The sequence below is a fragment of the Crinia signifera genome, chromosome 6 (assembly GCF_055691185.1).
Source record: "Crinia signifera chromosome 6, ASM5569118v1, whole genome shotgun sequence".
In the NCBI taxonomy this organism is placed as follows: Eukaryota; Metazoa; Chordata; class Amphibia; order Anura; family Myobatrachidae; genus Crinia; species Crinia signifera.
In genome coordinates this window covers 143361993-143384559 of record NC_139222.1, presented here as the reverse complement: position 1 = coordinate 143384559, position 22567 = coordinate 143361993, and the positions used below count along the sequence as shown (strand labels likewise).

Sequence of the window (22567 nt, the reverse complement as noted above, 5' to 3'; positions counted from 1 at the left end):
GCCTTTTGGTAAACTGCCTTATCACAATTAAGTTTTATGCTGTAATGATTTCCAGCATAACCATACAGCTCAAAGCAACTAACTATTTCTGCTGGAGACAGTAGGCTCTGATAGTGCAGCGGATATGAAACGAAGCAGGATAAATGGAATAACAGCTGTTTAGCTCAGGCATCTGCCTGCTTTATCCCAGACTGACACACAGCTGCATCATAGCAGAATAATGAGAAAGTCACCTCAGCTCAGAACATACAGGCTATAACCTGACTGGCCGACTCACACACTTACATGCCAAATACATTGTGCCGTGTGCCAAAGCAGTGACTTCATCCTGCCAGCCTTCCTCTGGCATGATAGAGGAGAGATTAACAAGTAACAAGTCATTACCCTATTAACCCTTGCGAGAAGGATAAGAAAAAGGATGTGTATTGAAGACTGTATTATAGTAATTCATCGGTTGTTTAGGTGATATCTATGGTTACTATTATGGTGTCCGGATAAAAAGTACATTTCTAGGTACAGTACGTTCAATAATCACAGATGTGTGCAATCACAAAATATGTAGAAACAGTAAATTCCACAGAATGTGTCTCAAGATTATTCACTATTTACCGTTCAAAAGTTTGGGGTCACCCAGACAATTTTGTGGTTTTATATGAAAACTGACTTTTATTTATCAGAGGAGTTACAAAATTAATAGAACATATGGTCAAGACATTGGAAATGTTAAAATATTAGAATTAATCATTCTTATTTGAAATAATAAATATTGTCCTTCAAAGTTTGGTTTCGTCAAAGAATGCTCCTTCAGTCCCTGCCCCAGTGGAGCTTACAATCTATGTTCCCTACCACGCGTACATGTGCACACAGACATTCTAGTGTTAATTTTGTTGGGAGCCAATTAGCCTACCAGTATATTTTTGTATTGTGGGAAGAAACCGGAGTACCCGGAGGAAACCTACGTAAGTACGGGGAGAATATACAAACACCACACAGTTAGAGCCATGATGGGAATCAAACCCATGAGTGCCAGTGGTGCAAGTAGAAAAAATGTCTCAGTGGTACTGTGCCGCGCGTCAATGGGAGTGGTTAGGGGCATGGTCATATGACACGAGGGGGAATGGCTACATGACAAAACTTTAAAACACAATGACATTTCTGTTTGGGCTTGTGCATTGCACACAAAATGTAGGCGCCAGATAAACTACAAACAGGGATATTGCGTGCCGAAATGTACACAGCAATGCCTGTTACGCGTCACACACCCAATACATAATACCCATGCCACACATATGCCCCCACAGTACTAGGTATGGCCCAAGTGCCGGATATGCCCCCACAGTGCCGCACATTAATGCCCCCACAGTGCCAGAATAAGCGAGCGATGCGCTCCCCTCCCCTCCAAAGGGAATCATCTGTGGCTGAGGCCACGCCCCGCCACTTACATATATGCGCATGCACAGTAAGCAATTTGGGGGGTATTTGTTATGGCAGTACGGGATACCGGCACAATATGTTTTACTGATACGCCGTACCACCCCATACCGTCATACTTGCACCCCTGATGAGTGCTAACATAATTGCACAAGGTTTTTCTAATCATTCATTAGTCTTTTAACACAAGTAGCAAACACAATGTACAATTAGAACACTAGAGTGATGGTTGCTGGAAATGGGCCTCTATACACCTATGTAGATATTCCTTTAAAAACCAGACATTTGCAGCTAGTATAGTCATTTACAACATTAACAATGTATGAAGTGTATTTCTGATTATTTTATGTTAACTTCATTGAAAAAAACTGTGCATTTCTGTCAAAAATAAGGACATTTCTTAGTGACCCCAAACTGTTGAACGGTGGTGTATATACTGTATGAGTCCGGTTGGTCTGAATGAAACCATGGGTTTGCAATGTTACTTATGAAATCATGATCCTATTGCTTTTGCTAATACGTGTATGTATGAAATTATGTGTCTTTCCATATAGGATGTATGGATATTTAGTGCCTTTGTCAATACTTGTATTACATACCCCTCTGTATTTCCCTTAAGCATCATGGCGGTGAGGGTTTCACTGGGTGACAACTTCCGGGCGCCTGTACGGTGGAAGGCCGGTTTCCGGCACCGGGCGGAAGTGTGGTGAAGGCGAGCACTGCAAGATGGGTGAGTTTCTTGTATTCTTATGCTGCCCTGGCGAAAATGTGATAATAAAAAGATTGAAACATTGGCATCTATATGACGTTCATCTTGTCTTCATTTGTTACTGAGTGCCGTGGTGGGATCCGTTATTGTTAGGCAAGCTTGTTAAACAACCTGCTGGGGAAGGCACCAGGTCAGATATTTAATTAAGCAGTGAGTGCCGGAGATTTATGCTATATATATATATATATATATATATATATATATATATATATATATATATATATATACATATATATATATATATACATATATATATATATATATATACATATATATATATATATATACGGACCAGCAACTTCATTGGAAAGACCAAAATCTTCTGTGAAATTAATATCTTGTATACTGACTATTGTACCGTGTATGTAGTCTAGCCCCTGAGGCACTGTTTTATTAAATACAGTCATTTTTAATTGCATGTTCATTTATAAGCGCACTCTGTACTCCTTTCTATATATATATAGCAGTAGGAAAGAAGCAGTGATATGAAAATCAGAGATTTGCACCTGCACAGTAGGGTCTGAGTGTTGTAGTGCTTAGGCCCTAATATACAGTGCTGCCTCCGGCAGAGAGGAGGAGGCCCGGCCATAGGAGGCTGCACATGGGCCACCTTCATTCATACTTACAGTATACCTTTTTCAAACCACCAAAGCAACCAAGTTATTGCCGTGTCAACCTGCTGCTTCCTCCCCTGCCTGCTCCTCCCCCCTGCCTCCTAACCTACTTATTGCCGTGTCGCTCCCGAGACGGACTGGTGTCCAAATCCTGGTTGTGGCACAGCCTTTGCGGTATGAAAGGGATATTACAGTCATCCCTCCCTCCTCCAACACACACACCTTGCCTTGTAGATTTATTTATTTTGATGCCTGATGATGCAATTGATCACTATTTTGCATCCTTCCCTGTAGCTCACCATCGGTACCGATTAAGAGTGGGCAACGGGTAGATATTTTCACTTTTTTTTCACCATTGCTTATGCCAATGAGGAGTGAGACAATTGTAATGAATGTGTGGATGTCCAATTCCTCTTGTCATCTCCGTTGAAGGGGTTACCCATGCTCTAGTGCTTTGTGTCCATGAGTTACTGTTGGAAAATGGAGGAGACCAAGATACCAGGCACTTTCTTTAGGGGTAATATATGATGAAAGTATTGGAGCGCTCTATGTATTAAAATAAAAATAAATGTGAAATACAAATTAAATAAAAATAAAAATTACGAGTGGACACCTGTAAAAGAATAGTGCATTAAGAATTGGGTTATACCAATGTTTACACTCTTTAATGAAAAGGTGGAGTTGCCCGTGACCCTGTCTAACCCTATCTATAGACAGGGTCACGGGCAACAGAGCCAGTGTAGGGTGATCTGTATCGTAATTGCCCCAGCAAGTCAGCGAAAGATCGGGCCAAATGAGTGAGGAGGAGATTCACTTGGGCCTGAAACTATTCCCATAATTCTTTACTTGTGCCCGCTACCATTGCATATGGAGGGGTTAGTTTTAGCTGCTCGTCCTTTATTGATAGCGGAGCAGCTGGTAATTTCTTGGATGCTGCCCTGGCTGAAAGACTCGGTATCCCTTCAATTCCATTGAGGGAATGAATTACCATGAGAGGGCTTCATGGAAGTTCATTGCCTAATGGTATTATTTCGTCCCAAACCCCGTTACTGTGTCTCACTGTTGGTCTTCTTCACACTGAAGACATCTACTTTATTTTGGTGTCTTGTCCTGCTGTCCCGTTAGTCCTAGGTAATCCCTGGTTGGTACAACATAATCTGCAGATTGATTTGAGGGATGGAGATATCGTTCAGTGGAATTCTCGTTGTCTCTGACGATGTTTAAGCACTTCCATTCTCCAGGCTTCGGTCTCATTGTCCAAAATTCCCACTGCCTATTCAGATTACGCGGACATGTTTACCAAAGGAAAAGCGGATAACCTACCACCCCATCGTCCTTATTATTGTGCTATCCAGCTTGTTCCTGACGCTCCGCTATCCAAGGGTAGGCTATATGCCTTGTCTATTCCCGAGACCAAAGCCATGGATGAGCACAAGCAGGAGAGTCTGGACAAGGGGTTTATCCATCCAAGTCGCCACTTAATGTTTTTTGGGATGTTTTTTGGTCAGTCAGGTGGCAAAACTGCAGGGACAGGAACAGTGAAAACAACCAGCAGTGGATATCTGTCTTCATTTTATTGGATAAGAAGTCTAAGAACCTCTGAGATATGCCACATTCAAGTTGACAAAGAGTGAGTACCCGATATCATTTTGACCATTTCTGTAGGATAAAAGTTTCCGTGTACACATGATCTGTCTGATATTAGTTGACACGCTGCATTAAAGCTGATTAGACAGATATGTGCATGCTCCAAGCCTCAAGAGGAGGTTCTTTCAGGAATTCCCTCATAAGCCTGGGGGTAGAGGTTTCAAAACCTCTCCTCAATAGGGGGTACTGTCAGCAGTGCAGACACAGTTCAGTTGTCCGCTGCTGCTGCTGGTGCAGAGTCCCTGTGCCCGGAGCAGGGCCGTCCGGGTACTTCTTTCCCGGCGACGCCAGCTCCCTAGACGTCATGCCCGCCCAGCCGGGTCGCATCACTTCTGCCCAGCCAGGGGAGCTGTTACTACACAGGCCGTGCTGCCCAGCAGTTGCTTAACAATGGGGGGACGCTGGGCGGCATGCGCTCAGCCACCTGAATTTAATAGTAATTATAGGGGTCCTGTCTCACGGCGGGGGCTGATTGGCCAGAGGATCCCTTTTAAGGAATCTGGCCCAGCTCAGCCCCGCTGGTGATATTGCTTTCTAGTAGTGTGTCCTGGCCACGCTGCAGTCCAGTCTTGGTCCGGTCTCGTCTTGGCCTTGTCCTGGTCCAGTTACATCTTGGTCCTGTCCTGGTCCTGTCCTGGTTAGCGTTCTTGTCTTGTCTAGTCCTGCCAGACGTTCCCTGCTTGCACTCCTTCATCTTGTACTGCTGGGTGTCGCGGTCTGGTCGCTGTGTCCGTTCAGGTCACGTAAGTGCTCCAGTGGAGCTTGGTTCTGTTGCTTTCTTTATTATGGTGGGAAAGCTGCCCTTTGTCCGTGGTTCTTATTATTTGCTTTGGTTTGGCTCTCCCAGGTGCGGAGAGGACTGTGGGTTGAAGCCTGTTTTGGGGTACTGTAGGTTATTGTGTAATCAGTATTTACTTAGGCGTGATTTGAATTGGTGGCACCCCGGTACAACCATGTCTGGTGTCTGTGACTGGGTCACACTCCCCGTCCTTGGCCTGGTGCCGCTAGGCAGGGTGTTCCTCCCAGATAGCGCCTGTTAGCTAGATCTCCTTTTGGCACTACAGTGTACCTTTGATGATCGCCATAGTTTTGTCACCTCTTAAGACCTGGTTGCATCAGCGTTGGAGCGGGCCTAACTCGCTCCTTCGAATGCGGCGATTAAAGGTGAAGTCCAGCTAACTGCAGACTACGGTCATCTGCCCGAGGAGGTCAACAGAGCCAGTTTAGGGTGCGCCGTGGCCGTTCTGAACAGTGGTCCTGGCTGAGGGCTCTGCTCACCACCACACGCGTGTACCCACCTTGTTACACTGACAGCATTAAAAGCTGTCAGATTCAACTTTTTTTATAAATCTATTTCGATCAATTCACGGCTGTTTTCACCGTTTTCAAAACTTTCAGACACTTGACTGTAGGTACATTGCATATCAACAGTCGAATTGGTGTCGGAAGCTGGCAGACATGGCTGGGATTCCAACTGTCGGGACGGTCCAACAGTCAGAATCCTGGATTGAATTCCCCTCTTTGTTCTTTCATTTAAACTGTAAATTTTTTTAAATTAAGTATTTTTATATATAAAGTATATTTATAAATATGTAAATATAAGGACAGGCTATACACATTTACCAATTCTGTGTTTCTCTTATTTATATCTAGTAAGCCTGCTCGAAGCAAAAGCTTTGAAAGCTAGTCTGCTACCTTGTGATTGCTTCTGTGTTTGCAGGGCCGGATTTGTGCCTAGGCCCATGAGGCACGGGCCCCCAAGCGGCACCAATTTAGGGCGGCACGGCAGGCTAACTGAATAAATGAATAGCAGCTGGCGGAGTTGAGCTGTCAGCGGCGAGTGACGAGCAGCACCGTCGACGACATAATTCATCATATGTCGGGGGCAGTGGCGCTCATCACCCCCCGCTGCCCACCCGCACTGTCATGCACATTACATAACCATCGGAGCGGTCCCACTGCGCGTTCGGACTCCGGAGGGCTCTGCCTCTTGGTGCGCTGAATGGCTGAGCTCATGCTCACTGCTGCTGGCGCCCATTGGCTTCTCTAAACACACAGCCTATTGGCTGCTTTGTATACAATGGGCGGGTACAGCAGCTGAGCAGCGCGCCCGTCCCTGCCCTGCTGTGGTGTGACAGACTGTCGGTGTGTGCTAAGCTTAATCCTCCACCTCCCAGCCTCCCTCCCTCCAGGTCCTCAGTACACTGAGCAGCAGTCCAGACTGCTTGAAAAAAATATTGAGGTGGGCTAAAGTTACATTTTATTTAAATATAATATATATATATATAGACAACTTGCCAAGTTAGGACTTATCATTTAATAATGATGATATTAAAATAGGGGGGGGCAAAAATGTTGTGCCTAGGGGTGGCCTGACCCCTAAATTCGCCCCTGTGTGTTTATGCATGTGGGAGAGAGAAAGAGATCTAGTTTCACTTGCTGCTAACAGATGACAGTGTTTCTGAGACATACAAAAGGACCCTAGAAGCCTTTAAAATGCGATGCGATGTAATTTTTCACTGAAATCATGGACATGTGTTAAAATCATGTACAATGCACCCCAAATGTCATTTTTCACACTGTACCACCCCCACTAACAACGCCAATCCGAAGCGTGGCGAGCGCAGCGAGCCCGCGAGGGTCGGCGGTACGTGTCCTACGACCTTTTCATACCCCCACTATCCACGTCGGCGTGGAGAATAGAAAGTGTGGCGAGCGCAGCGAGCCACCGAGCCCGAAGCGTGGCGAGCGCAGCGAGCCCCGCGAGGGGACACGGATACCTGTGAAGCCCGCAAGGGGACACGGATACCTGTGAATGTATCCGCGTCCACTCGCCACGCTTTGGGCTCGGTGGCTCGCTGCGCTCGCCACACTTTCTATTCTCAACTCCACGCCGACGTGGATAGTGGGGGTATGAAAAGGTTGTAGGACGCGTACCGCCGCCCCTCGTGGGCTCGCTGTGCTTGCCACGCTTCGGGTTGGCGTTGATAGTGGAGGTGGTACAGTGTGAAAAATGACATTTGGGGTGCATTTCACATGTTTGCTACTAATTTAAATGCATCGGGATGCATTTGTGATCAAAATTGCATGCCATCGCATGGCATGCCATCGCATGGCATGCAATGGCATGCGATTTTTATCACAAATGCATAAAAACCCCGGTAAAATCGCATCGCATCGCATGCCATCGCATGCCACTACATATGGCATGCGATGGGAGCCGTGAAGGTATACAAGTACCTAATGTTGCCCTATTGATTTTCAAATTATACTTTTATGATGGGTTTCACTGCGCAGATCTCTCTGTAGATCAGGTAATCCCTCTGATCCTTGGACTGATTATCCAAACAGTATACACCTTGTACAGTCTCAGATATATTTAGCTCAGTGTGTACGTTCTCAAGGGTAACTATCGGTAGTTCGGGCATTTTATTTTTAAACAGCTCCTATGATGCGTCTCCCTGAACTGGCCATTGTAGGAGCATTTGAAGCATGATGTGTAGCATGCCTCTATTCAGAGTGTGACTGTGGCTATTTCTGTATAAGAAATGTAACTTTACAGTTTCCTCCAGGACAACACTGTAACATAGCATACTGTATGCAGATACAGCTGCAGTTGCACAAAGAATATATGCATGCCACACATCATTGTGCGTCCTATAAGCTCCGTTTTGTGAATAAGATGCAATTTAATGGAAAACATTGCAAAAAGATACCCGGCGCTACCACGCTAGTAAGATTAAAATACATTTTGGTAAATATCTTTCCCAGGCGCATGAGGTTCAATTTTCAATGCCTTCTTTTTTCTCCCAGAAAAAAGGAGACATTGAAAATTGAACCTCATGTGCCTATGAAAGATACAGTATGTACCAAAATTTCTTTTAATCTGTATGCACTGGAGCAGGGTTAAGGAAAACCTTTCTTAGGTACTAAACTTTACAGGCAGCAAGTGCGCATGGATTGGTGATCACAAATATTTGTCTTGTATACACGCTAGTAAGATTGTTTACAGCGAAAGGAGGATAGATTTAAGTGGACACATCTGTATTGGTCCGATCAATCAATAGTTGTCTAATTAACCAGATTATTTTATAGGTGTGTATGCAGGTGCAATGTGTTTGCTGATAAATGGCTTAAACCGCTCCCACAAATTGTTGGATGGGGAGGTCAAATCTTATGAGCACAACTGATCTAACCGACCCCATTTAAAAGATCAAAGAAATCTACACACTGAGCAGCAAATTTCACACTGATCCAATAATCACTCCACCGGATCGGAGCATTTTATCGATTGGCAACACTCGTCAAATGGTGTGTACCCAGCTTAACATGTCTATTATCTTTGCTGAATGGACAGACATAGATAATTGCAAAAATATAGTTAAAGTAAAAAAAAATGGGTACTTGTGACTTATCTGGGCGCTCAATTTTCTTCATTGCACCTAAAAATCGCGTCAAATCGCATCACATACAATCAGATTGCATGCGATGCGATTTGCCGCGATTTGCCGCGATTTTAATATGTGAAGGCACCCAGATGCCTGTTTCATATGTGAAATGGCCCCCCAGACCCCATTTTTAATTGTATACCCACCCTGATGGCTAAATGCCCCCCATTGTTAACACCACCCCACTATCAACGGCAACCCGAAGCGTGGCGAGCGCAGCGAGTCCGCGAGGGGCGGCGGTACACGTCCTCCGAGCTTTTCATACTCCCACTATCCACGTCGGCGTGGAGTTAATTTTATATAGCCACCGAGCCCGAAGCGTGGCGAGCGCAGCGAGCCCCGCGAGGGGACACGGATACCTGTGAAGCCCGCAAGGGGACACGGATACCTGTGAATGTATCCGCGTCCACTCGCCACGGTTTGGGCTCGGTGGCTCGCTGCGCTCGCCACACTTTCTATTCTCAACTCCACGCCGACGTGGATAGTGGGGGTATGAAAAGGTTGTAGGACGCGTACCGCCGCCCCTCGTGGGCTCGCTGTGCTTGCCACGCTTCGGGTTGGCGTTGATAGTGGAGGTGGTACAGTGTGAAAAATGACATTTGGGGTGCATTTCACATGTTTGCTACTAATTTAAATGCATCGGGATGCATTTGTGATCAAAATTGCATGCCATCGCATGGCATGCCATCGCATGGCATGCAATGGCATGCGATTTTTATCACAAATGCATAAAAACCCCGGTAAAATCGCATCGCATCGCATGCCATCGCATGCCACTACATATGGCATGCGATGGGAGCCGTGAAGGTATACAAGTACCTAATGTTGCCCTATTGATTTTCAAATTATACTTTTATGATGGGTTTCACTGCGCAGATCTCTCTGTAGATCAGGTAATCCCTCTGATCCTTGGACTGATTATCCAAACAGTATACACCTTGTACAGTCTCAGATATATTTAGCTCAGTGTGTACGTTCTCAAGGGTAACTATCGGTAGTTCGGGCATTTTATTTTTAAACAGCTCCTATGATGCGTCTCCCTGAACTGGCCATTGTAGGAGCATTTGAAGCATGATGTGTAGCATGCCTCTATTCAGAGTGTGACTGTGGCTATTTCTGTATAAGAAATGTAACTTTACAGTTTCCTCCAGGACAACACTGTAACATAGCATACTGTATGCAGATACAGCTGCAGTTGCACAAAGAATATATGCATGCCACACATCATTGTGCGTCCTATAAGCTCCGTTTTGTGAATAAGATGCAATTTAATGGAAAACATTGCAAAAAGATACCCGGCGCTACCACGCTAGTAAGATTAAAATACATTTTGGTAAATATCTTTCCCAGGCGCATGAGGTTCAATTTTCAATGCCTTCTTTTTTCTCCCAGAAAAAAGGAGACATTGAAAATTGAACCTCATGTGCCTATGAAAGATACAGTATGTACCAAAATTTCTTTTAATCTGTATGCACTGGAGCAGGGTTAAGGAAAACCTTTCTTAGGTACTAAACTTTACAGGCAGCAAGTGCGCATGGATTGGTGATCACAAATATTTGTCTTGTATACACGCTAGTAAGATTGTTTACAGCGAAAGGAGGATAGATTTAAGTGGACACATCTGTATTGGTCCGATCAATCAATAGTTGTCTAATTAACCAGATTATTTTATAGGTGTGTATGCAGGTGCAATGTGTTTGCTGATAAATGGCTTAAACCGCTCCCACAAATTGTTGGATGGGGAGGTCAAATCTTATGAGCACAACTGATCTAACCGACCCCATTTAAAAGATCAAAGAAATCTACACACTGAGCAGCAAATTTCACACTGATCCAATAATCACTCCACCGGATCGGAGCATTTTATCGATTGGCAACACTCGTCAAATGGTGTGTACCCAGCTTAACATGTCTATTATCTTTGCTGAATGGACAGACATAGATAATTGCAAAAATATAGTTAAAGTAAAAAAAAATGGGTACTTGTGACTTATCTGGGCGCTCAATTTTCTTCATTGCACCTAAAAATCGCGTCAAATCGCATCACATACAATCAGATTGCATGCGATGCGATTTGCCGCGATTTGCCGCGATTTTAATATGTGAAGGCACCCAGATGCCTGTTTCATATGTGAAATGGCCCCCCAGACCCCATTTTTAATTGTATACCCACCCTGATGGCTAAATGCCCCCCATTGTTAACACCACCCCACTATCAACGGCAACCCGAAGCGTGGCGAGCGCAGCGAGTCCGCGAGGGGCGGCGGTACACGTCCTCCGAGCTTTTCATACTCCCACTATCCACGTCGGCGTGGAGTTAATTTTATATAGCCACCGAGCCCGAAGCGTGGCGAGCGCAGCGAGCCCCGCGAGGGGACACGGATACCTGTGAAGCCCGCAAGGGGACACGGATACCTGTGAATGTATCCGCGTCCACTCGCCACGCTTTGGGCTCGGTGGCTCGCTGCGCTCGCCACACTTTCTATTCTCAACTCCACGCCGACGTGGATAGTGGGGGTATGAAAAGGTTGTAGGACGCGTACCGCCGCCCCTCGTGGGCTCGCTGTGCTTGCCACGCTTCGGGTTGGCGTTGATAGTGGAGGTGGTACAGTGTGAAAAATGACATTTGGGGTGCATTTCACATGTTTGCTACTAATTTAAATGCATCGGGATGCATTTGTGATCAAAATTGCATGCCATCGCATGGCATGCCATCGCATGGCATGCAATGGCATGCGATTTTTATCACAAATGCATAAAAACCCCGGTAAAATCGCATCGCATCGCATGCCATCGCATGCCACTACATATGGCATGCGATGGGAGCCGTGAAGGTATACAAGTACCTAATGTTGCCCTATTGATTTTCAAATTATACTTTTATGATGGGTTTCACTGCGCAGATCTCTCTGTAGATCAGGTAATCCCTCTGATCCTTGGACTGATTATCCAAACAGTATACACCTTGTACAGTCTCAGATATATTTAGCTCAGTGTGTACGTTCTCAAGGGTAACTATCGGTAGTTCGGGCATTTTATTTTTAAACAGCTCCTATGATGCGTCTCCCTGAACTGGCCATTGTAGGAGCATTTGAAGCATGATGTGTAGCATGCCTCTATTCAGAGTGTGACTGTGGCTATTTCTGTATAAGAAATGTAACTTTACAGTTTCCTCCAGGACAACACTGTAACATAGCATACTGTATGCAGATACAGCTGCAGTTGCACAAAGAATATATGCATGCCACACATCATTGTGCGTCCTATAAGCTCCGTTTTGTGAATAAGATGCAATTTAATGGAAAACATTGCAAAAAGATACCCGGCGCTACCACGCTAGTAAGATTAAAATACATTTTGGTAAATATCTTTCCCAGGCGCATGAGGTTCAATTTTCAATGCCTTCTTTTTTCTCCCAGAAAAAAGGAGACATTGAAAATTGAACCTCATGTGCCTATGAAAGATACAGTATGTACCAAAATTTCTTTTAATCTGTATGCACTGGAGCAGGGTTAAGGAAAACCTTTCTTAGGTACTAAACTTTACAGGCAGCAAGTGCGCATGGATTGGTGATCACAAATATTTGTCTTGTATACACGCTAGTAAGATTGTTTACAGCGAAAGGAGGATAGATTTAAGTGGACACATCTGTATTGGTCCGATCAATCAATAGTTGTCTAATTAACCAGATTATTTTATAGGTGTGTATGCAGGTGCAATGTGTTTGCTGATAAATGGCTTAAACCGCTCCCACAAATTGTTGGATGGGGAGGTCAAATCTTATGAGCACAACTGATCTAACCGACCCCATTTAAAAGATCAAAGAAATCTACACACTGAGCAGCAAATTTCACACTGATCCAATAATCACTCCACCGGATCGGAGCATTTTATCGATTGGCAACACTCGTCAAATGGTGTGTACCCAGCTTAACATGTCTATTATCTTTGCTGAATGGACAGACATAGATAATTGCAAAAATATAGTTAAAGTAAAAAAAAATGGGTACTTGTGACTTATCTGGGCGCTCAATTTTCTTCATTGCACCTAAAAATCGCGTCAAATCGCATCACATACAATCAGATTGCATGCGATGCGATTTGCCGCGATTTGCCGCGATTTTAATATGTGAAGGCACCCAGATGCCTGTTTCATATGTGAAATGGCCCCCCAGACCCCATTTTTAATTGTATACCCACCCTGATGGCTAAATGCCCCCCATTGTTAACACCACCCCACTATCAACGGCAACCCGAAGCGTGGCGAGCGCAGCGAGTCCGCGAGGGGCGGCGGTACACGTCCTCCGAGCTTTTCATACTCCCACTATCCACGTCGGCGTGGAGTTAATTTTATATAGCCACCGAGCCCGAAGCGTGGCGAGCGCACGCGGATACCTGTGAAGCCCGCGAGGGGACGCGTATAGCTGTGAAGGTATCCACGTCCGCTCGCCACGCTTCAGGCTCGCCACACTATATAAAATAAACTTCACGCCGACGTGGATAGTGGGGGTATGAAAAGGTCGGAGGACGCGTACCGCCGCCCCTCGCGGGCTTGCTGCGCTCGCCACGCTTCGGGTTGGCGTTGATAGTGGGGTGGCTTTAACAATGGGGGTCATTTAGCCATCAGGGTGGGTATACAATTAAAAATGGGGTATGGGGGCCATTTCACATATGAAACAGGCATCTGGGTGCCTGTACATATTAAAATCTCATCAAATCGCATCAAATCGCGTCGCATGCAATACAATAGCATACAATGCAATGCGATTTTCTCTTCAAGGGAATTTCAAGGGAAATCGCGTCAAATCGCATCAAATCGCATCAAATCGCATGCTTAGGGTACTGGCATACAATTTCAACATCGGGCGCCCAGATAAGTCACAAGTACCAAAAAATGATATAATAACTTCCGAAAATGTCTCATTATTGATGACTTTTGAGATGAATGTGAAACATGTGTAATTAGCTTGTAAACGCCAAACCCAGTCATACAGTTCAACCTCACCTGGAGCTAAGTACAGAGCTTACGGGTTAATTGAAGGACATGTAGTCTGTAAATGGGCTCCATTCTCTCCAATGTCCTCCTATAGGCAACTACCCTGACCAGGGGTCCCTTTTGTTTGCTAATTGTTTCCTGCAATTTCCATGGAAAACACAGAGGAATCTGGAGAATCTGTGATGGCTGTACCCAGGCTAGCGTGGTTAATTGAGACTGCCCAGGACCTTTGCTGTATACAAAGAGAAGAGACAGAGATCCAACATCCACTTATGTCTTTAAATTATTTCAGCATTCACCCCATTAGATGGACATATTGTGTAATGCATTTCGTGCAGAGAGGCAGACACTCACTGTAGCACAAATTGTAATAGACTAAAATCAATTCCACCAGGTCACTGAGATTGTAGTGCACAAGTCATTATGTCTAGTAAAACTGTATTGATACTGCCATGTAAATAATGGAATTACTTGTGTGCTATAAAAGAGACTTTTTACAATAAAGATAATAGCATCTCCGTGTCCTGACTTTCTGGGTTGTATATACACTATAAAACATTACTCCTGAGAATGAAGATACTATAATTTGACAATAATGACCCTGAGTTTTGTAGTTCAAGACACATGCAGCATACCTCCCAATGTCTAGGAGGGACACAATGCTCCTCCACTTTAATCTAAGTTTGCCGTCACCTGTGTTGAACTAGTTTATTAATATGAAAGGTGTTTAAACACAGGTGACAGTTATCATAAATTAAGAGGTAAGTCCAGGAACAGAGCATCTTGTCCCTCCTGGATTGGGTCATGTTGGGAGGTATGCATACAGTAAATTTGTTGCATACAATGATTAACTTCCAGGGACACAAAGAGAAATGGTACGTCTGAGTGATGGGGAGGTGTGACCAAATCATGGGAATGTGGCCACACCGCCTCGAAAAATAAGACAAATAAAATGTACAACAGTAAGACATACTTGCCTACCTGACCCTCTCCATGTGGAAGAAAATGCTCTGCTCCTGGACTTACCTGGTAATGTATGATTGCCATCACCTGTGGTGAAACACCTTTACCTAGCTCCCCACAGGTGATTGCAATCATACATTACTAGGGAAGTCCAGAGACAGAGCATTTTCTCCCGCATGGAGAGGGTCAGGTAGGCAAGTATGCAGTAAGGAGGGGGCAATCTTCCCCTAACCTGTGCCCAGGTAGTTAGTATGAGCCTGCCTCTATGGATGCCTAGGGGGCGGAGCAGGGTTCTTTACAGAAAAAAAGTGCTGTGGGACACCATTGGCCCAATTATTATTATCCACTATTATACTACTAATTAAAGGAATGAAAAAGTGTAGGACACATCATTTTGTTGTAATCAATTAATCAATACCATTAAGTAACAATTACCAATGACTTCATTTTGTAGGGAAATTACTGCAACATCTGCACTCTAGCACTGCAGCAATATAAATATATATAGAGAGAGAGAGAGAGAGACTATACTAACTAAGACCACTCAAAGCAAAAGCTTTGAAAGCTAGTCTGCAATCTTGTGATTGCCTCTGTGTTTCTGTATGTATGATTGCTTCTGTGTTTCTGTATGTGTGAAAGAGAAAGAGATGCAGTTTCACATGCTGTCAGCAGATGGCAGTGTTTCAGGTTACTACACACCAACACTAGACGTACATATGAAATTAGAATTTCTAATAGTCTATATACTCTAAATGCATAAAATTTGCAAAACTCTTTTGCAAATTCAGGGATGAGAGGTGAGGCAACAGGCCCAGACTCCCCTCTTATGATTACAAACTGCCTGGAACGTAACAATAATACTACTGCATTCAGCGCATTGCAGTAATTGCAATGTAAAAGCACCAATGAAGGCAGCTATCTAGAATCCTCCTTACCATTCCCCTGTCCCAACCACCCTGGACACTGACTCCTCTCCTTCAAGTGTCCCTCCACTGGCTGGCTTGGTCAGGTCAGATGGTGTCTCCCACCACCATTAAGGATGGTAAGTCAACTGAACAGCGAGGACACCAAAGAAGCTGGATATTCAAAGCCTGGGGGAGAGCAGCACTAGTAGAGTCCACAGCAACAGTTCAGACAGGAGATGAATGATGATCCAGACATACAGTAGAGATGGGAAAGGATGCAGCAGGCTCCCATGCAGGATAATAACACACGGGTTATCCTTCTTTTCCCAGTGTTACCCAACACATATATCAGATGAATTAGTCCGTTGTGGCCAGTGTCTCCCACAGTCACTGCCAATAACCCTGGATCGATACCTAAAACTGCACAGTTGGCTTTGTGGACAGGATAACAGCACTGTGGTTTGGGGTTTAATTCTTACTTAGACCCTTAGTGCCGGGGATTTCCCATTCTATGGGGGGCACAAAGACAATACAATATTATTTGTATAAGATATGTATTAATGTATTCAATTATGGATATCTATGGATAATAGGGGTACTATCAAGTTATTGTATATTGGGGCACAGTTTGCGGTACACGGCTCCGGCGCCCTGTCATCTTGCGGCGCCCGGACCTCAGGCTCTGCCCTCTCTGTGCCTAGGGGGACCCACACTGCGGACCCTGCATCGGGTTCTCTAACACTTGCCTTAACACTGCACACATCACAGTGAAAATGTGCAGCATCCATTTACCTGTGTTTTGTACAATATGAAAATCACTGAATAAGTAATCACAGAACCATTTTCACAGTGACTGATGCAGTAAACTATGGCACAGTTTACTAGTGCCAGTTAGAGAGGAGGGGCAGGCAGGCAAAGACTGTAGTCACATGGGCCCTTTTCTCTCCTAGGGGCCCATTCAGTGGTGCAAGTAGAAAAAATGTCTTAGTGGTACTGTGACGCGCGGCGAAGGTGCACGCTGAAAAATGAGCATGTCAGGCTGTGGCCATATGACATGAGGGGGAGTGGCTACATGACAAAAGGGGCATAACCAAATTTGCAGCCCCTTAATGACTTAGTTAAAACAAAAAGTTGAGTTTTGGAGACTATATTGCATTACTTGGGACTTCTGAGAAAATAGACCTTATTTGTACACAAAAACGGACATATACCAGTACACACACTACCGTGTTACGTTACATTATACACAGCCACCCCACCCCACCCCCCTCATATAATATCCAGTACAAACAGCACTACAGTACATTATACACGGCCCCCATCCCCATATTACACCCATCACATTATACACAGCCCCTCTCTCCCATTTAACATCCAGTACACAGAGCACTTTAGCATATTATACACAGCACCCCCCATCCCCATATTACATCCAGTAACACGTTGTATACAGGCCCTTCCCCAATGGGATTGATATGAAATCCCGGCGGTCAGAATCCCGGCGTTCAAAATCCTGACCCTGGAATCTTGACAAGGGGGAGACGTGGATCGCCACGCAGCGGGCTCGGTGCCTCGCTATGCTCGGTACACCGATTTATTCTTGCTCTATGGGTGTCGTGGACACCCACGGAGGGAGAAAGTGTCTGGATTTCGGTGGTCGGGATTTCGGCGTCTGGATTTTGAACACCAGGATTCCGACCGCCGAGATTTGAACTGCATCCCTCCCCAAGTACACAGAGCACTGTAGCACATTATACAGAGCACCCCCACCCCCATATTACACCGGGTAACACATTAATTATACACAGCCCCCTCCTCAAGGTTGCCATCTATGTTAGTTTTGGATATTGATGATTACCCATTATCTTTCAGTGAATGGCCCAGGACCCTGGGGCGGAATTTCCGGGTGTCGGGCCCCATGAAAAAAAAAAGGAAACATCGGTTCTTCTTTGCCATCGTGTAGGAAAACCATCTGGTTCTCCCACATCAAAGGCAAAAGTTTTCAACATTGCCCATAAACCATCGATGATTTCAAACCATCGTTGGTCATTGGCCATCCCTAGGCAGACAGCATACTGCAGGCAGAGGAACAGAGAGAACAGGGCTGGTTATGGTATATTAGATCTACAATGTCTAGGTCTACAGTCAAAAGGTTGACAGGGTCAAAAGGTGAACAGGGTCCAAAGCTCAACAGTGAAAAGTGTGACAGGGTCAAAAAAGTCGACAGTGAAAAGGTTGACATGGTCAAAATGTTCCCATTCAAAAGGTCGACATAGAAAAGGTCGACATTGCGGTGTGTGGCATAATGTGTCGGGCATTACAGTGTGCAACATAGTATCAGGGGCATTGGGCAAATTTTAGTAGCTCTTCGGGAGGTTTTTTTTTGTCATGAGTAGCTCACGCTCCATTAAGGTTGGAGACCACTGGTATAGAAGATCTACAATGTCTACAGTCATATGGTTGACCACTAATAATCGACAGTCAAAAGGTCGATAGGGTCCAAAGGTCGACAGTGAATAGGTGGACAGGGTCCAAAGGTTGGCAGTTAAAATGTTGAAAGGTTCAAAAGGTTTTTCATGTTATTGGGTGTCTATGTCGACATAGTTCGAAGTGGACACCGTCCAGGTCTATCGTCTCCCTTCGCATGGTTCGTTACGCTCACCATGCTTCGAGCTCAGTGCCTCACTGCGTTCAGAACACTATTATATTCTCCCTCTATGCCATAGTCAATGGTAGGGTATGAAATACCACCTGTCGGCACATATCGCCTCAACATTTAGTTAAAAAATGCATGTCAGACTTTTTTATCTCAACCTTTTGACCATGTCATCCTTTTGACAGTTGACTGTTGGACCCTCAGTAGCGCACGCAGGGGGGGTTTCTGAGTACCCAGAAACCCCCCTAAGAGTCTAAGGGCCCTAGTCTGAAAGCTGAGGGTCCCCTCTTTCCATGGGTACAAGAATTTTAAAAATCGGCCCTTGGGAACCGGAGATATCTGACTTCAAAGCAGTGGTCCACATCCAAGCCTCTTAATTGCTCTTCCCAGTCAGATATTTCAGGTTCTGTCTGACTTAGAGTTTTTCCGAGGGTATATTCCAAAAGCTGGGACTCTCATCCATTGATGGACTCTAGCAGCTTGTCTCTACTGTTTCCAGAACCAGAGATATCAGCCTTCCAGCAGCTGGTTACTGCTCCAGCTCCACACACCTGGTATGTAGTATTATATACTCGTTGGCAGATTGCTCTGCCTCCTGAACTCTGATCCCCTAGTCCCCAGTACCATTTGGTAGGTGGGATTCTCTAGTTTTTAATTCCATTAAAATCTAAGAAATCTATTTTCGGGAACTGGAGATATCTGCAGTCAAGCAAGCTGTCCTCCCACCACAAAATTATGAATAATAAGCCCACTCCACTATATATATATATATATATATATATATAGTTATTATTATTATTATTATTTATATACATTTGGTCTATCTATAATACTTTAACTGACCTGGCTTTGCTCGGCCCCTCTGAAAACCCCCTTCTGAAAATCCTGCGTTTGCCCCTGACCCTGTTGACCTTTTGACTGTCGACCTTTTGACCCTGTCAACCTTTTGACTGTCAACCAATAGTGGTCGACTTATGACTGTCGACCTACAGTCAATCTATCATGAGTCCGAATACCAGGCAGCTTATGGAACTGCAAGTGCCAAAACGCTGGTACATTCAGGCGACAATAAGGAAACGTCTGCCTTTTTTCACACACGTGGAAGCGTTCCAAACAAGTGGCTGCAATATCCAATATCGCCACAAGGAGTGCTGCGCTATGCTGTGTGATTGGCTGCCGCCCGGCCCTTGCCCTAGCTCAGCCCAGACGGCAGACAGATGTGATCTCTGTTTCTACACACAGTACAAGTCATTGCAGCCTGAGACGCTCTCAGAAGCAGCAGTTGTAGGAAAGGAAACGCTATTCAGCTGTAACTCATCATAACCAGCACAGGAAACCACACAGCACTGGTGCCGCTCATCTACATAATGCTTCTGGCTCCTGCTTTATCAGTGCCTACAGTACTCGCACGGGCAGGCTGGAAGCACACTGCCACTAGAAGTCGCTAGGATCACACTGCCACAAGGACTACTAAGGGCACACTCACATCCACAAGGACTATCTAAGGACTCGTTTTAAGAATTAACATGCTGCTTTCCAAAAATATATGTAAACTTTTTGCATAAAACCCTTTTTTTCTTCTTGTGAAGGATTTCAGGACTTTTTTTGTCTTGTATTTTTAGCATTAGATTGATTATTTTTTAGCATAATCCCGGATAAATCACTTTTATTAGAAGACTTCTGTGATTCTACATTACAAAGGAACATTTTGGGACTGCTGCTTTTGGAATGATGGATAAAGGTAGCCTGGTCACTCACACGCAAACTCTGCTCATGACAACCCCGTTTACTGACAACTACAGCATAGTGGGAAAGGAGCTGGGCAGGTAAGAGAGACAAGACGGCTACATTTAGCCTTTAATGGAATGTGACATATTTTGTGACATACTTCTAACTGTTAAATTAGCATAACAAGAATGTATTCTCATATAGACATATATCATATCATATTGCCAACCTTTAGTTGATGATGATGAAATTGCTATTATTGTTATTTTTTATTATATCAAACTAACAACTTCTAGAAAGGTAAGTGTCTAACAGTTGTAAAACTACAAGTTCCAGCATGACCTGCATCCACATACTTTTTTTTCATACAGTAGTTTCCTCATTACGTTACATTTCACAGTTTAAAGCCAGGTACACATCACATTTCACAGTCAAATGGTGTGTACACACGGCAGATCAGATCGCATCGGGACTCGCATCTCACGGCATGACACAGGGGCACAATTTACACTATATCGTGCAGATCTGCTCTATATAGTGTTGCCTGCCCTCTCTATCTGGCTGCCGATATGCGCTCACACGGGAGCGCGCATCGGCATCGCATTGGGCTCGCAAGCCCATAAAAAGCATGCGATTTGGCTTCCGATGTTCCCTATATCGGGAACATCGGAAGCCAAATCTAACCGTGTGTACACACTATAAAGCCAGGTATTGGCCGATATTGGTGACGCCAGGGACCTATCACAGCACCGGCATCAGCAAGTGCATACACACTTGCTAATGCTGGCAGGGGTGAGTGATGGCATGACCTCATTGTCTATACTGAACAGGGGGTCATTAACGATGTGCGCTCCGATGTTGAGTGTACACACTAGACGAGAAAGTAAAATATATCATTCAGAAGGGCCACATACACTAAGCTTCAAAAGTGATAACATGAAGAGTGATAAACAACCAATGAATCAAATCCTGCCTGGCATTTTTCGAACACAGTCTGTGACATGACAGATAGAAGCTGATTGGCTGGCTGATTTTCACGATTTTATCACTTTTGAAGCTTAGTGCATATGGCCCTTAGTGTGAAAGGGGCTTAAGATACGAGGGTAACTATGTTTGGCACAATATGCTGTTCTCATTCATTTTGGGCAATTACAGTAGTACCAGCAGTGCAAGTTTTCCCACACACCCCACCGAGCAAAAATTTGTGGTAATCAAAGGATGTTATGTGCCATTCCTGGGACAGAACATCTTATTAGGGATTGGGTAAAAACTAGAACGGTCCAGATCCCAGAAAGCAGGACCAGACTGTCTCTCTGTAGCAAACTGGAGCTTGTGGTGCTTGTCCCCATCTGTGGGGTGTCCTGTCTGGGGAGCTGTCAGTGACAGCTGTCACCTGAAGGCAGAGAGGGAGACATTACAGCCACCTTGTATGGTCTGGGGATGAGGTAATAACCAGAACATTATGGGTCAAACGTGGAGACTTTAATCTGTTCCTTCTCGCCTCCCTGGTAACTGTCACAGGCACCCACCTGGATAGGACAGACCCGTATAGGAACAGATGGAGACTAGCACTAAAAGCTACAGAATTTGCCTGCTAGCATTTGTGTTGTATACTATTGTCTCCAGCGTCAGGCACTGCTGCAGGTTATTTGTGGGCTGTGGCTGTAAATGCCCTTGGAATGATGAATGGTAAATGTTTGCATTAATTATCCTTCTTTATAACCTTACAGTATGTGCGCATGTAAAAGGACAACAGTGTTCGTCTGATAAAACAAACATAACACTGTGTCAGTGAGATGTTTTAGTTAGTTTTAGGAGCTTGGTAAACCAAACTTCATTTTCTAGCCATTTCATCATAATTAGACAGTGCACTGCTACAAGGAATATATATAAAAAGCACGTGCACCTAAATAGTTTCTACCTAATGACCGTATCCCATTGCCATAACCTGTCAAAGCAGGTGCCACTTTCACATCATACTTCCAACCTATTGACATTGTTTGATTTGACCCAGTCCTTCCATGTGGTTGCCAGCTCTGCAGTTATTGAACCACTGACCGTAAGCTAAAGGAAAATGTCCCCAATAGAAATTTCGTTTCAGATGGAGATTTCATCTAGTAACACAAAAGTGTCCAGCAGAGATAATGGCCATTATGTAATAGGTTCTGGTGAGTTAAAGGTGCGTACACACGGGGCAATATGATCGCTGGCAATATATTGCTCAGCAATCACATTGCTCAGTGTCCCTTTTTCATCTGCGACCAGCAGATGAAAATGTCACACTGCCGGGAGAAGAGGCAAGGGAAGTCGCTGGTCGGAAGAGCATGCTCCTCCGACCAGCGACCATTCAGGGGCTGAAAACGGGAGTGCGCACCCAGCGATTTATCGCTGGTGCACACTCCAATAACTG

At 44.7% G+C, this 22567-nt stretch overlaps 1 protein-coding gene across 1 annotated transcript in view; it reads left to right on the top strand.

The window, feature by feature from the left end:
- Window positions 1–19626: 19626 nt before the first annotated feature.
- LOC146008322 (serine/threonine-protein kinase 17A-like) overlaps window positions 19627–22567 on the top strand; it is a 52487-nt gene continuing 49546 nt past the window's right edge. The window contains exon 1 of the mRNA XM_083147501.1: window positions 19627–20255. Within this exon, the coding sequence (XP_083003627.1) occupies window positions 20158–20255 (98 nt within the window). The 5' untranslated portion in view covers window positions 19627–20157. The remainder of the gene's footprint in view (window positions 20256–22567) is intronic.